The sequence below is a fragment of the Drosophila miranda genome, assembly GCF_003369915.1.
Source record: "Drosophila miranda strain MSH22 chromosome Y unlocalized genomic scaffold, D.miranda_PacBio2.1 Contig_Y1_pilon, whole genome shotgun sequence".
In the NCBI taxonomy this organism is placed as follows: domain Eukaryota; kingdom Metazoa; phylum Arthropoda; class Insecta; order Diptera; family Drosophilidae; genus Drosophila; species Drosophila miranda.
The window spans coordinates 17,081,820-17,097,829 of record NW_022881603.1 but is presented as its reverse complement, the minus strand read 5'-3'; the positions used below and the strand labels follow the sequence as shown (position 1 = coordinate 17,097,829).

Sequence of the window (16,010 nt, the reverse complement as noted above, 5' to 3'; positions counted from 1 at the left end):
TACACACACTCCTTTAAGATGTCACTATAAAACGTATATCTCAAAAATTCGCCCTACCCTCTTGCGCCCCCACAAAGGACGAAAATCTGTTGCATCCACAATATTGCAGATTCGAGAAAACTAAAAACTATCAGATTGCTGAATCTGGATCAGATCAGATCATTTTTATAGCCAAAAGGAACAAATCAATTTGCAGTGGCTACGCAGCGCCCGACGTCACGCTCAGACTGATTTTCTGTCTCTCTCGCACGCCCTCTTTGTCGTGTCGTTTAATATTAGCGGCGTCTGCCGGAGGAGAGCCATACTGACTTAGTATCGCGTATAACTGTAGAGTTGCGGTGTCCGCAGCAACTCACAACGTTCCCCCTCGTTGAACCTGTTGTCTGTCTGCCGAGAGGTGGTGAGGAGTAGGTGGCCCGGGAGTCGTAAAGACAACCCGCGATGCATCTGTTGTCATGGCAGATCGGTATGATGGATGACAGGAACAAATCACAAGCAAAGTGAGCTCATGCACCGTGAGGCTTCTCGTTTATCGGCCATCGCTTAGAGCGATGACTAGAGTAGATGACAGGCCACACAAAGGTGGTGTTCGTAATTGTAGGATATCCGTAGGGCGACTGTCAAGTGGAGCGCAGAAAACTAGTCACGTGAATGAATCTTAATGAATCTTGTAAGAAGAAGAAGAACTGTTAGGAATTTTTTTTGTTACGTTTTGTGTTGTGTTGAATGTGTTTGAAGTTTGAGTGTCTTAGGTGTCGATCGAATATACATGTATGTAAGATTAATAATAATGTATCGTTTATTAATAGTGTTTTTCGAAAAAGAGTACAAAGTGTATGATTTAAGATGTGCAATTAATGAGTCTGTTCTTCCGACTTTTTGTTCAACTTTCTGCTTCTACTTCCAACAACCGACTCCCATATCGATAACCCCTTATCGGTTAGGTCTTTTAAACATCGGTTAAGTCTGGTTATATCGGTTAGGTCTTATCGATGGTATCTTAAGTTCAAATGTTAATTTAGATGGGATAGTGCTAACTGCTTGATACACTGTCCTTTACATTCGGCCCTCCTGCTCATCTTCATCTGTCCCAGATGATAATATATCATCGTTCTCTGAGACAAAACGCCATAGCTTCATATTGTCACTGCTCGTTGCTGTGATATTTGGCCCCTAGACTTGAGCAACCTTTCTGACGTCGTAGCGACCGTTCCGCTTTACCTTGGTGACTTCATATGGGCCTAGATACTCGCTGGCCAACTTGCTTCCTGCGACGAACTGCGTCCTCTTGATCGCGACCATGTCTCCTAGTCTGTAGCCGTGCTCAGGTCGTCGTTTTTTATCATAATAGCGCTTGTACACCTCTTGCGCCTTCTCAATGTTTTGTTTCGCTTGGTCACGCAGTTCTTGGCGCTCGTTGTTAAACTGCGTAACCAACTCCTCGTTGAGCACCTCCAATAGTCGACTTTCAGCTTGTCTGTGCATCTTTGTCCCAAACATGACCTCGAATGGCGACGACTTCAACGTAGAATGCACATGCGAATTAATCGCCATCTGGACCTGTGGCACATGCTTGTACCACTTCGTTGACTCCTGAGCTGAGAGCTTTGCGATGATACCCAAAATTGAACGGTTCACCCGCTCAATCTGACCGTTGCCTCTCGCCACACCTGTCGTTGTACACACATGTTCGACTTTGTTCTCGTTGAGAAACTCGCTGAATGCGTTGGATCCGCTGCTCCTCTGTCGCTGACTATGCGCTTGGGAAAACCAAACACAAATGACCAATCTCTCAGCCTCTTCACAACTTCTTCGTGACCTGTTGACTTAGTTGGGAACAGCCACACAAACTTGGAGAATGCATCTACCACAGCAAAAATGTACTTGTATTGCTTGGCTGTCGCATCCATTGGTCCCAAATGATCAACGTGCAGCGTGTATAGTGGTGTGTCACCCTTGTCAATGCAATGAAGATAGCCTTCTTGTTTGCCCAGCTTTTTGCTGAAAATTATACAACTGATACAATTAGTAATCAACTTATTTACTTTCCGTTCAAGGTGCGGAATCCAGTATTGCTGCTGAACTGAGTGCATTGTCTTCGCTGTGGAGAAATGACCAACTTCATGCGATCCTTGAATGATTTCCCTTTCCATCAGCCTTGGAACCACCAATACGTCATTGCCATTTACAGATTTGAAGAGAAGACCTCCTTTAAGCTTGTAGTCTTGATATGGGTGCTGCTTCAGGATCTCAACTGTGGCTTTGATGAAATCGTCATCCTGCTGTGCTTTCTTTATCCGAGCTGTTAGCTCCGTCGTCACGAACATGCATGTCTGCGGAAAACGACTGAGACAGTCCACGTGTCTCATTCTGTCCCCTGGGCGGTGTACTGCTTTGAATGTAAAGTCCTCCATATACAGAATCCACTGGGAAACTTCTCTGGGTATATCTACTATCGTTGTTGTCTGCTTAAACGCCGCACAGTCAGTGGCAAGATCAAATTTGATCCCCAACAGGTAGTGACGAAACTTCTTGAGTGCGAGGTATGCAGCTTTGACCTCCAAATAGTAACTGTGACGTTTGGACTCGGCTTGTGTAGGCTTTTTTCTCCAATAGTAAATCGGGTGGAAATTGCCATCAAACTGCTGCAACAAAACTGCTCCGAAACCTTCTTTGGATGCATCCGTGTGGAGTTCCGTTGGCGCTTCTCGTGAGTATAAATGTAATACAGGTGCGATTACAAGCAGATTCTTTAAGGTTTGTAGCGATTGTTGCTCTGCTTCGCCAATGTTGAAAACTGCTTCCTTCCTGAGTAGATTCGTGAGCGGCCGGGCAACTTGTGCATAGCCAGGGATGAACTTTCTGAAAAAGCCTGTGAGTCCCAGAAATGCTTGAACTGCTTTAATGTCTTTGGGCGTAGCAAACCGACTGACAGCTGCTGTCTTCTCTTTGCCGGGCCAGATTCTCCCGTCCTCAATGATATGGCCCAGAAAGCTAATGCGTGGCTGCATGAAGCTACATTTCTTCCACTTGATCTTTAGGCCAAACTGCGCAGCTGTCTCCAGGACCAACTTTGTCTTCCTCATGCATACCTCGGGCGACGCGGCGTAAACAATTATGTCGTCCATATAAAGCTGCATAATGTCAGAGTTGATTAATTCTTGAAAAATATAGCTTACGAACCGAATGAACGCAGCTGGCAAGTTCTTGAATCCGAAAGGCGCTTTTTTAAACTCGAATAATCCCTCCTTTGTGACGAAGGCCGTATACGACTTGCTTTGTTCTTCCATAGGCACATGGAAAAATCCGTTTTCAAGGTCCATTATGGTAAACCACTTAGCCGACTGCAGCTTTTCCAAGACTTCCTCCATGATCGGGACTGGGAAGCAGTCCAGCAATACCATGCTGTTTAACTTCCTGTAGTCTACGCAAACTCTAAGTGTACCATCTTTTTTCTTCACGACGACAACTCTGCTCGCTACATTTGAAGACGACTTGCGCACGATTCCTTGCTCGATCCATTCTTCGACTTGCTTCTTTACGGCACTGGCTTCGTCTGTTGATAAACGACTCGGTGAGTGATGAAACGGCTTGATTACTCCGTCGGGAACTATCTTCAGTTGGATTGGAGACTGCTTTGCAACTTCTGTGGGCATTTGGTAACTGTTTCTTATCATCTGTTCAACGTCTTTTCGATATTGCGGCGGAGCTACAAAGGATGACTCTTCAGTTAAATTGTATATAAGAGCATGCTAATCTATTGGCACAGGATCTGCGTCATGCTTCAAAAACGTGTATCCTTGCATATCAGCGACGAAACGGAACTTTTTAATGAAATCATGCCCCAAAAGTGCGTCTAAATCAATCTGGCTACTGGGGACTACTAAAAACTTCTGTGTGGTCTGCAACTTATCCACGGTAACTTCTGCATTAAAGTATCCAACAGGCTTTGTTGATATCTGACCCAGACCGCGCAACATAGTTGTGCACTTCAAAAGTTTAACGTTTTTCATGGTCTTCAACATACTCTCTTTGATTATGGTTACATCTGACCCTGTATCCACAAGACAGTCCACAACAATGCCGTTTATTTGAATTTTTTTCATGCGACTGCGGTCCAAAATGACGCGGACTTTATCAACTTTATCAGCTTCATAAGGACAGTTACGCGAAATGTGACCATTCTGATTGCACTTAAAACACTTTGTTTCGGCTTTGCAGTCTTTGCGTTTGTGTTCTCCTGATCCACAGTTATAGCAATATTCTTTTTTACCGCTTTGCCCACTTTGCTGCTTGACACCCGTTTTATGCTGTTCGTTATTGCCCTTCTTCTCCGATATGTTCAAACGATCATATATATCGAACTCTTCTTTCAAGGCCCTGAAGGTCTTACAGCGATACATGGCATACTTATACTCGTTTCTTATGTCCAGACCGTTCACAATATGGCTTATAACAGCCGCGTGTTCAACATGTCCGACTGCTGCTATTTTTCTCATCTGCAGCAAGTACTCGTGCATCGACTCACTACTCTTCCTCTTTCTTTCTTGCAGCAGCTTATGAATGTCTGCACTGTTATAGCTACATGTGAATTCATCCAATAATACGTTCTTGAGTTCCTCATAGGTGCACACGCATTCAGCTTCAAGGAAAAGCCGGTCATTTTTCCTCTGGCCTGCACATACTTTTGCTTTTCAGTAAGCTCATATGCGTCGGCATTTTTTTCGAATATCTCAAACCATTTTTCTATGGGAACCGATTTTCCATCACAATCGCTCACAACTTTTGTAAAATTATCTGGAGCGATCTTCATTTCTCGTTGCTCATCGCAACATCATTTGATCAATCTTGTCATCAGTATTGTTTTCTGCATTTTCAAAATCTTCCATCTCGTTTGCACTCGGGCGCGACGTTCCTGGTACAGCTTCTTCCTTCTCTCTCTCTTTCCAGTGCAACGGCGGCGGTGTTTGCATCATTTTGCGGCTCTTTTCGACTTGTGTCTGTGTACCCGACGAGTGCTTGTCTTTTCTGTTTATAAGTGTGTATCACACACAACGTGTCTGTGCGTGTTTTTTCTGCTTGTGTACGTACTGCGCACGGACAAGGCGACGCTGCGGCGCGACAATGAATTTCACAATTTTCCAACCGAATTAAACGACCGATCTTTTATTAAACTCCGTGTCTACTGTTATGCTCACAGAATTTGGATTGTTCAACTTAATGTTTATAGCCACCAACAACAACTTTACAACTTTATGTAGCTACAAACAACAACTTTAACAACTTTTCAACAATCCTCTTCTTGCATCAGCTTCTGCTTTCTTCTGTTTTTCTTTTTCACACACTCCGAGCTCTGTATTCGACGCGGACGAGCCCCCAAATGTAAGATTAATAATAATGTATCGTTTATTAATAGTGTTTTTCGAAAAAGAGTACAAAGTGTATGATTTAAGATGTGCAATTAATGAGTCTGTTCTTCCGACTTTTTGTTCAACTTTCTGCTTCTACTTCCAACAACCGACTCCCATATCGATAACCCCTTATCGGTTAGGTCTTTTAAACATCGGTTAAGTCTGGTTATATCGGTTAGGTCTTATCGATGGTATCTTAAGTTCAAATGTTAATTTAGATGGGATAGTGCTAACTGCTTGATACACTGTCCTTTACATGTATGTTATTATTTATTTATTTATTCAAATATTTAATTGCATATATCTCGTTAACGGCGCTAGTTGGCGCAAAATTTATATCTGTATTTATTTATTTATTTATCGGAGTATTTATTGGTCCGAAGCGTGGTGTTATTTATTCTTACTAGTTATTTCTTTGGGTATTTATTTCTTTATTTATATATATTATCTTAGTTTAGGAGTTTCCCTTTTTTATACCCGATACTCAAAATGAGTATTGGGGTATATTAGATTTGTGGTAAAAGTGGATGTGTGTAACGTCCAGAAGGAATCGTTTCCGACCCCATAAAGTATATATATTCTTGATCAGCATCAATAGCCGTGTCGATTGGGCCCTGTCTGTCTGTCTGTCTGTCCGTCTGTCCGTCTGTCCGTCCGTCCGTCTGTCCGTCTGTCCGTCCCCTTCAGCGCCTAGTGCTCAAAGACTATAAGAGCTAGAGCAACGATGTTTTGGATCCAGACTTCTGTGATATGTCACTGCTACAAAAATATTTCAAAACTTCGCCCCGCCCACTTCCGCCCCCACAAAGGACGAAAATCTGTGGCATCCACAATTTTAAAGATATGAGAAAACCAAAAACGTAGAATTGTAGAGAATGACCATATCTTTAACAATGCGGAATCTGAATTGGATCGTATCATTATTATAGCCAGCATCAAGAAAACTGTTCGGAGCAGAACCCAGCCGATTAATTCGAAATAATTAGTCGGCCGATTGGGGATAAAAAATTCATTTTTTCTCGCCCTGTCTCTCTCTAACACACACGTAGCATAGGCGGCTTTGCTTAGAGTAAAACATTAGCGCCTAGATCTCAGAGACTACAAAAGCTAGAGCAACCAAATTTGGTATCCACACTCCTAATATATCGGACCGAGACGAGTTTGTTTAAAAATTTCGCCACACCCCCATCCGCCCCCGCAAAAGACGAAAATCTGGGGATATTCAAAAATCTCAGAGACTATTAAGGCTAGAGTAACCAAATTTGGTATCCGCACTCCTGTTAGATCTTACTATAAAACGTGTATCTCAAAATTTCGCCCCACCCCCTTCCGCCCACACAAAGAACGAAAATCTGTTGCATCCATAATATTGCACATTCGAGAAAACTAAAAACGCAGAATCATAGATAATGACCATATCTATCAGATTGCTGAATCTGGATCAGATCAGATCATTTTTATAGCCAATAGGAACAAATCAATTTGCAGTGGCTACGCAGCCCCCGACGTCACGCTCAGACTGATTTTCTGTCTCTCTCGCACGCACTCTTTGTCGTGTCGTTTAATATTAGCGGCGTCTGCCGGAGGAGAGCCATAATGACTTAGTATCGGGTATAACCGTAGAGTTGCGGTGTCCGCAGCAACTCACAACGTTCCCCTCGTTTTTTGTAATATTGGTGTTGCTCGGTGCAGATGCCACAAGAAGGGGGTAGTCGACAGTATCAAAACAGTGGACCAGATAGTAGAAGTGTCAGGGGCGATGTTTGATCAAGATCGGGAGGAACTTGGAGCTGTGGGAGGGTTGCCAAGAACACCGGTCCAGGCCAGGTCAGAAGAATGGCCAATGTCCGATCCTACACCCACGCTTGCTTCCGAACTGGCATCAGCAGTCAACGTATCGTTGGCCCAGGCTCATGCGGCACACAGGGCAGCGAGCACTGACTCGATTAGTCGGGTGTTGCAGGAGGATTTGCGTAAGGGGTTTATCGAGATGATGCACCAACTCAACGAGGTACTCCAGCCGGTTAGACAGCTGCAGCAGCAGAAGGAACCGCAGCGGGAGGAGGTTCACCACGAGCAGGAGTATCGAGGAGCAATCCCGAAAAGCACTAAGACACTCGGGTCAGGGTCGTGGCGAGGGTAGGAGAGCTTGTGGGATTCCTCGAGAAGATCCGCATCCAAATCCCCCGGGTTATAGACCTTGGCCACGGTGGGGCCAAGACGAAAAATGGGACGTGACGTTCGACGGAGACAGCAACAAAATGACAGTCGAGGATTTTGTGCTCCGAATTGAATTCCTACAAGCCCAATGCCGCTGTCCGTGGGATGAACTTCTAAAGGGATTTCATCACCTGGTTACAGGAAACGCGCGGGAATGGTACTGGCAGTACATCCGTGATCATGGCGGTGGTGTTTGGCAGGAACTAAGGGGCGACTTAATTGCTCGTTTCCGAGGCACGGCGTCCGAGTTCGACCGCATGAGAGTACTGCGAGAAAGAATGCAGCGGTCAAACGAGAGTGTGGAAGACTTTTTCCATGTCATGAGAAAGCTCGCGTCGAGGTTGGAGATGCCCCCACCTGAAAAGGAGATGGTAAAAATCGTCAAAAAGGCACTCACAGATGAGATAGCGAGTTTCGTCTACGGCTTACGGGTTTATTCCTTAGACCAACTGCGGGATGAGTGCGTGGAAATAGAGGCACATCTGAAGAGGAAGGCTCGATCTTCGTGGCGAGGAGCACCCAAAGCCACAAACTATGGTCGCGGGGCGAATGCGAACGTCAGCGAGGTCGCGCAGGATCGGTCGAGTAGCGATGAAGAGGCAGAGGTCATTGAGGAAGCGCAAGTGACACAGCGTGTTCCACAGAAGTTGATTTGCTGGAACTGCGGGCAGACCGATCATGGCTTTAGGGACTGTATGGCATCGGAGGCGAATTTTCTGCTACCGGTGTGGAAAGCCCGATGCATATTGTCCAACCTGTCCGAATTGCGCGGGAAACGTGAAGAGGGGTGCGATCCAAGCAGGCGAATCACGCTCACAGAAGGGGCCTGCGCAGAGAAAGTAGAAGAAAACGGGGGGAACGGCCGTCCCATAGGAGTGTACCACGCCAAAGACCTGAGAATGTAGTGAGGTGTGGGTGTGGCCTACGTTGGGCGCGGCAGAAGAATGCAGGGCACGCCGGCGTGTGCTCAATAGTGTTCCGGAATCCGGTGGGCATGCCCACGCGTATGTTGCCCCTCCTGGGACTGACGACATACTCGTGGTGGTGTTCCAGTCCCACCTGAACGATAGGTGGCCAGGGCTGAGGGCGACGCGCCATCTAGCGGAAGTCCAGGGAGGCTCGATGGTGTATTGGGACATCGGGGGAGCTGGAGCCGTACTGGGGATATAAGTAATAGAATAGGGTTAGTTATATGTATTAGTAAGGGAAAAAGGGGTGAGTACGGAAAAAGCGGGCTAGAAAATAGGTTGTAATGCAGAAAATTTTACTCACAGCCGGCAAGGAATATAGCCACCAGAACCGGGCCAGAAGGTTTCCTGGAGAACACTGGAGTTCGAGAAAGTCGACTGCAGAGAAGAAGACTGTCTAACGGAACCTGAGTGAGTTCGTTCCAGTTGTGCGTGTGTGAGCCAAGTAGCGCGGGACGTGTGAAGGGGGAGGGTTAAAGAGGACGATTTAGCTGCCAGGGCGATTCTAGCCACACCTCACGATATAGCCACCAGAACCGGGCCAGAAGGTTTCCTGGAGAACACTGGAGTTCGAGAAAGTCGACTGCAGAGAAGAAGACTGTCTAACGGAACCTGAGTGAGTTCGTCCCAGTTGCGCGTGTGTGAGCCAAGTAGCGCGGGACGGGTGAAGGGGGAGGGTGAAAGAGAACTGCCAGGGCGATTCTAGCCACACCGCACGATCGTTGCATCGCCTTCCAGTGCGTGCCACACGTTTCGTCTCATTCACCAAGTAACAACCCCGAAACCCTATTCACACACACACACACGCGCACACGTATACTCGGACCTATATAAATTTAGGGCTGACCGGCCACGGCCAGCGATCGCCCACGTCGTTTGAACTTAAAGAAAAAAAACATAATCCGCACTCCAAACACCGTTCCACATTAAATGTTATTTTGTTCTGTGTGTTGTCCTTTATTTAGTATTTAGTATTAGCTTAAACCGTTTAACGTAAAATCTTGGCCATTGAAAAAAATATGTAAAAACACCAACACCTTTCACGAACCTAAATCCGCGATCAGCTGTTCAGTTCCAGAAGATTAACCCTTAGTGGGTGACGCGGGGGTCCCATCAGTCCACCGTATTTGGTCGAGCGATTTGTGGAAAATATTGTTTATTGTTTATGTCCCGGGGACCCTTAACAAGAGCTCTTGGTAGGTTAAGTCTCCGTAGGGGCCCGAGATAAATTAACTCCCGTAAAACTGGATCCACTCATCTACACATATTCCATTACGTATGAGTGAGGGTATCCCTGTTGGTTGAACGAAATTTCAGCAATTATTTCCGTGCTTGCCTTTGTGTCGAACGTTTTGGTGTTTCTTTTTGGTTAGTGATAATTTTGAGTATATCTATTTATTAATGAGAAAGATGAAATTGTCAATTTATAATTATTAAAGCTTGGATATATACTGAAGCATGATGCAGTAAATTTAAAATAGAGGGAGGACGCGTGGCGTAAGCCATGGATTAGGCCAGCCGTTACCGTTCCAGCAGAGGGTGGCCAAAATGAACGTTGTGTTTGGTCACAGGTAGGGCGGGCGCGCTAAGTGATAACACCCAAGCTTCACCCACTTGATAGCCGTCTGTTTATGATTTTCTTTGTCTTTAGGTTGTTGTTAGTTTTGATGTCCCGAGAAGTAGTATGTCTCCTTTTTTGTCTACATTTGGCGGGCAAGGGGAACTACCCAGCTCTGGGGTCGACAGCTAGCCGGCATTGCCACCTGGGAAACAAGCTGTGGAGATAATGTTTTTTATCCCCAATCGGCCGACTAATTATTTCGAATTAAATAAAACTCGGCGCAGAAATAAAATTACGATATGTTCTTTAATGCGTGACATCCAAATTGCAAGTGTGGCTTGCCTGCCCTTTACCTTGCCGCTCCGATCGCTAAGCGCAGCTTCGCTCGGCCGACGTCGGTAGGCAGACGCAAAGCGGAGATAGCGAAGAGCGAGCTGGCAGAGAGCGTTTAGCAGGGCAAGCAAGCGCAGAGCTTTAACAAACAAATGAGTGACATAGACATAAGTAACAAACAAAATAAGCGGCTGAGGGCCAAGAATTAGGTGCTATTTGGCAAGCAGCTAATCGGCTGGGTTCTGCTCCGAACACGGTTTAAGCTAATACTAAATACTAAATAAAGGACAACACACGGAACAAAATAACATTTAATGTGGAACGGTGTTTGGAGTGCGGATTATGTTTTTTTCCCTTTAAGTTCAAACGACGCGGGCGATCGCTGGCCGTGGCCGGTCAGCCCTAAATTTATATAGGTCCGTGTATACGTGTGCGCGTGTGTGTGTGTGAATAGGGTTTCGGGTTTTTACGTGGTGAATGAGACCAAACGTGTGGCACGCACTGGAAGGCGATGCAACGATCGTGCGGTGTGGCTAGAATCGCCCTGGCAGCTAAATCGTCCTCTTTCACCCTCCCCCTTCACACGTCCGGCGCTACTTGGCTCACACACGCGCAACTGGAGCGAACTCACTCAGGTTCCGTTGGACAGTCTTCTTTTCTGCAGTCGACTTTCTCGAACTCCAGTGTTCCTCTCCAGGAAACCTTCTGGCCCGGTTCTGGTGGCTATATTCCTTGCCGGCTGTGAGTAAAATTTTCTGCATTACAACCTATTTTCTAGCCCGCTTTTTCCGTACTCACCCCTTTTTCCCTTACTAATACATATAACTAATCCTATTCTATTACTTATATCCACAGTACGGCTCCAGCTCCCCCCGATGTCCCAATACACCATCGAGCCTCCCTGGACTTCCGCTAGATGGCGTGTCGCCCTCAGCCCTGGCCACCTATCGTTCAGGTGGGACTGGAACATATTAATTAATAAGTTACCTTTATACACCACAAATAATGCATCCATGTAATTTTATTTTCCGCCATTTATATATCTTCCGCATTTACGTCAAGTCCTTGAACTGTTTAAATAGAGGGGGCTTAAGTGGGCTAAGTTCGATTATACGAGACGACGATGGCATTGAGATTTTCTTCTTTTATAATGGAATTGTCGCCAAACAATCAAATCGTGGACAGAAAACCCATCCTTGCAGCCGACGGACTCGTGCAAACCTCCAACTCGCCCTTCAAGCCGACTATATCGCAGGAGACGCAGACCTCCAACGGCATCGGCACCCAGTGCCAGCTGACGGTCGACCAACTGGACATCCAGATTCTGCCGATCATCTACGACGTGGTGCGCTGGTAGGTTCTGCGGTGTCCGCGGTGGCAATGTTCGAAATGTTCGTACATATGTACATATTTCCGAAAGGCGCAATTCACTCGAATCTCTTACATAATGTATATGTATATGCATTTATCTCTTTCAGCGTGGAAAAGGATCCACTTGAAAACGCTGTGAAGCGGCGCGAGTCCCAGGTCTGCAACCACAAGGTGGGAAGAGCATAGCCCAGAGATAAAGTATAGATGTAACTCAATATATTAAACTTTGCAGATCTTTGAACTGCAGAAGCGTTTCGAGTCCGCGCGCAAGCAAATAAGGCAGCTCCCGGCACCGACTACAACAAAGACGAGCAGATGCAACGTCTCGAACTGCTGCGGAATCAACTTAAGCTGAAGCAGCAGCTCATACGCAAGTACAAGGACACGGAATTCTAGGGGCACGGCACAGGAGCACGCGCGATGGTACTGCGACTACTGATGCGGTATCTGGCCAACAATGAGCAGCTTATCCAGCGCATGGCAGACAGCTATCCCATGCGTCGGGCTGCACAGCTGGTCGTCTCCCTCATGTACCGCACCAAGAGCCTGGCCAGGGAGCAGGGGCTGCACGAGATGACGCCGGAGCGGTTCAAGTGAGTACAGCAGCAGGACAGACCCCCAAGACAGCGACTATAGTCTTATAATCCTTTGTGCATTTCAGGTCCTTCATCAGTATGTTCAAGAACAATGTAAAACAGGAGCTGGAGGGTGTGAAGAAGGATCTGAAAAACAAGAAAGACTAGACATCCGGCGACGTTGGCATCTGTAAATAGAAACGGGGAAAGCAAAATTATAGTCAGACATACTCTAGGAACCTTTCAGGAAACTCCGAAGAGATAGAGGAATCAATAAAGCAGCAGATCTAAGTTGTGAAATCACTTGTTTAATGTCCATTAACTTCTCCGTTAAGTAACTTATATTTATAGTCAAAAACGAGGGGGAACGTTGTGAGTTGCTGCGAACACCGCAACTCTACAGTTATACCCGATACTAAGTCAGTATGGCTCTCCTCCGGCAGACGCAGCTAATGTTAAACGACACGACAAAGAGTGCGTGCGAGAGAGACAGAAAATCAGTCTGAGCGTGACGTCGGGCGCTGCGAAGCCAGTGCAAATTGATTTGTTCCTTTTGGCTATAAAAATTATCTGATCTGGTCCAGATTCAGCAATCTGATAGATATGGTCATTATCTATGATTCTGCGTTTTTAGTTTTCTCAAATGTGCAATATTGTGGATGCAACAGATTTTCGTCCTTTGTGGGGGCGGAAGGGGGTGGGGCGAAATTCTGAGATATACGTTTTATAGTGAGATCTAACAGAAGTGCGGATACCAAATTTGGTTACACTAGCCCTAATAGTCTCTGAGATTTGTGGATGCCCCAGTTTTTCGTCCTTTGCGGGGGCGGAAGGGGGTGTGGCGAAATTTGTACACGAAACGGTCAAGGTCCGATATCACAGGAGTGTGGATACCAAATTTGGTTGCTCTGGCTCTTATAGATTCTGAGATCCTTGAACTCATATTTTGCAATTGGCAAAACCGACCATGAAACCTGTGTGTTAGAGAGAGACAGAGCGAGAAAGAATGAAATTGTTTTCTTGATTCTGGCTATAATAATTATACGATCTGGTTTAGATTTTACACTCTAGAACATATAGTCATCCTCTACGATTCTGCGTTTTGGTTTTATCGTGTCTTTAAAAATGTGGATGCCACAGATTTTCGTCTTTTGTGGGGGCGGAAGTGGGCGGGGCGAAGTTTTGAAATATTTTTGTAGCAGTGACATATCACAGAAGTCTGGATCCAAAACATCGTTGCTCTAGCTCTTATAGTCTTTGAGCACTAGGTGCTGAAGGGGACGGACAGACGGACAGACGGACAGACGGACGGTCGGACAGACAGACAGGGCTCAATCGACTCGGCTATTGATGCTGATCAAGAATATATATACTTTATGGGGTAGGAAACGATTCCTTCTGGACGTTACACACATCCACTTTTACCACAAATCTAATATACCCCAATACGCATTTTGAGTATCGGGAATAATAATAAATTCAATGTGCAGTGAAATCGGTGAATCTTAAGTCTAGGAAGAGAAGAACAAATTCGATTTGTCACCTCATTTGACAGTGGAGTGGACGAGAACGGAAAACGGTCCAATTTATTACAGGCCAAATGTCTATTTTTTGGATTCCAGTAGCAAAATAGTTTCTATCTTTTCAACTTTTTAACTAATTGGGTCGCCGGACTTTGGCAGAGTTTTTCAAATACATTTGCTTACAGGACTAGAAAGAACAAAGGAAACGGTTCTCACTCCGGGCACGCCGTGGAGGCAGCCGAGGACGGTGCCTCGCCGCCGGGAAGCGGTAGCGTTAGGGCTGCAGAGCCGTTGGATTGATTCGTCCCGGGCAGTGGCGGGCGATTGTTTCGTTTCCGCTTGCCGCCTCGACGGCTGCCGCCCTCGCGCTTGTCGCCATTCAGCTTCTCCTCGCCACAGTCTTTGCTGCAACTAGCTCCGGAGGAGCTTCCCTGGCCCTGCAGTCGATTGTTGGTGCCATTGCTTCCGCCGTTCTGAGATCGGGATTGCATCTTGGCAGGCTTGGGGCGGTAAGGAGAAGCGGCTGCGTGGGGCATGGGTCGCAGGATGTTACCCACTGCCTTGCTTCGTTTCCGCTTTTTATACCCGATACTCAAAATGAGTATTGGGGTATATTAGATTTGTGGTAAAAGTGGATGTGTGTAACGTCCAGAAGGAATCGTTTCAGGAATGTCTGTCTGTCCGTCTGTCCGTCCGTCCGTCTGTCCGTCCCCTTCAGCGCCTAGTGCTCAAAGACTATAAGAGCTATAGCAACGGTGTTTTGGATCCAGACTTCTGTGATATGTCACTGCTACAAGAAAATTTCAAAACTTTGCCCCGCCCACTTCCGCTCCCACAAAGGGCGAAAATCTGTGGCATCCACAATTTCGACGATACGAGAAAACCAAAAACGCAGAATCGTAGAAGATGACTATATGTCTTAGAATGTAAGATCTCAACCAGATCGTATAATTATTATAGCCAGAATCAAGAAAACAATTTCATTCTTTCTCGCTCTGTCTCTCTCTAACACACAGGTTTCATGGTCGGTTTTGCCAATTGCAAAATATGAGTTCAAGGATCTCAGAATCTATAAGAGCTAGAGCAACCAAATTTGGTATCCACACTCCTGTGATATCGGACCTTGACCGTTTTGTGTCAAAATTTCGCCACACCCCCTTCCGCCCCCGCAAAGGACGAAAATCTGTGGCATCCACAAATCTCAGAGACTATTAACGCTAGAGTAACCAAATTTAGTATCCGCACTCCTGTTAGATCTCACTATAAAACTTATATCTCAAAATTTCGTCCCCCCCCCTTCCGCCCCCACAAAGGACGAAAATCTGTTGCATCCACAATATTGCACATTCGAGAAAACTAAAAACGCAAAATCATAGATAATAACCATATCTATCAGATTGCTGAATCTGGATCAGATCGGATCATTTTTGTAGCCAAAAGCAAGAAATCAATTTGCAGTATCGGGTGTGTGGCGATATTTGCAAAATGTACCGCTGTGTACGCGTTTCCCATCCCGATACGCACGTGCAGTGCATCCTATGGCGCAATGACCCGAAGGAGGAGATTCAGGTGTTCAAGTTGGAGACTGTTACTTACGGAACGAAACCTGCCGCTTTATAGCAATTCGTGCTAGGCATCAATTGGCAAATGATGAAGAGTTGCGTTTTCCGCTTGGCGCTGATGTTGTTCGAGAGATTTCTATGTCGATGATCTCATATCTGGAGGGGACAGCATTGATTCTGTCATCAAGATTCGTCAGCAGGTAAAGGAGCTACTTTCGAAAGGATGTTTTCCCATACGTAAATGGTGTTCCAATGAACCCGCTGCTTTGGAAGGCGTATCAGAGGCGGATCGCGAAAAGTTCCTTACCTTTCATGACGGGACTGAAGTAACCAAGGCGCTTGGTCTAGTTTGGGATCCCACCACGGACAATCTTCTGTTTAGCTTCGCTCACGTCGGAACCGCTGCAGGCCCAATATCGAAGCGTTCGGTCCTGTCTACACTAGCTAGGTTCTACGATCCTCTAGGGCTCATCTCTCCCATCATCA

At 46.0% G+C, this 16,010-nt stretch overlaps 1 protein-coding gene and 1 pseudogene across 1 annotated transcript; both read left to right on the top strand.

Annotated features, from left to right (window-relative positions):
* Positions 1 to 11,601: 11,601 nt before the first annotated feature.
* On the top strand, positions 11,602 to 12,276 carry LOC117191744 (annotated as a pseudogene).
* Positions 12,260 to 12,742, top strand: LOC117191745 (protein NCBP2AS2 homolog). The gene is made up of 2 exons (XM_033396528.1): positions 12,260 to 12,457; positions 12,526 to 12,742. The coding sequence occupies exons 1-2, from the start codon at positions 12,285 to 12,287 to the stop codon at positions 12,605 to 12,607; spliced, it is 255 nt and encodes an 84-aa protein (XP_033252419.1). The 5' UTR covers positions 12,260 to 12,284; the 3' UTR covers positions 12,608 to 12,742.
* The last annotated feature ends 3,268 nt before the right edge of the window (positions 12,743 to 16,010 follow it).

What these genes read in the sequence shown, in the direction of transcription:
- LOC117191745 (XM_033396528.1), top strand. Translation starts at nt 12,285, where the DNA reads ATGGTACTGCGACTACTGATGCGGTATCTGGCCAACAATGAGCAGCTT. An exon ending in ATGACGCCGGAGCGGTTCAA is followed by an intron (nt 12,458 to 12,525) that starts GTGAGTACAGCA and finishes TGTGCATTTCAG; the next exon opens with GTCCTTCATCAGTATGTTCA.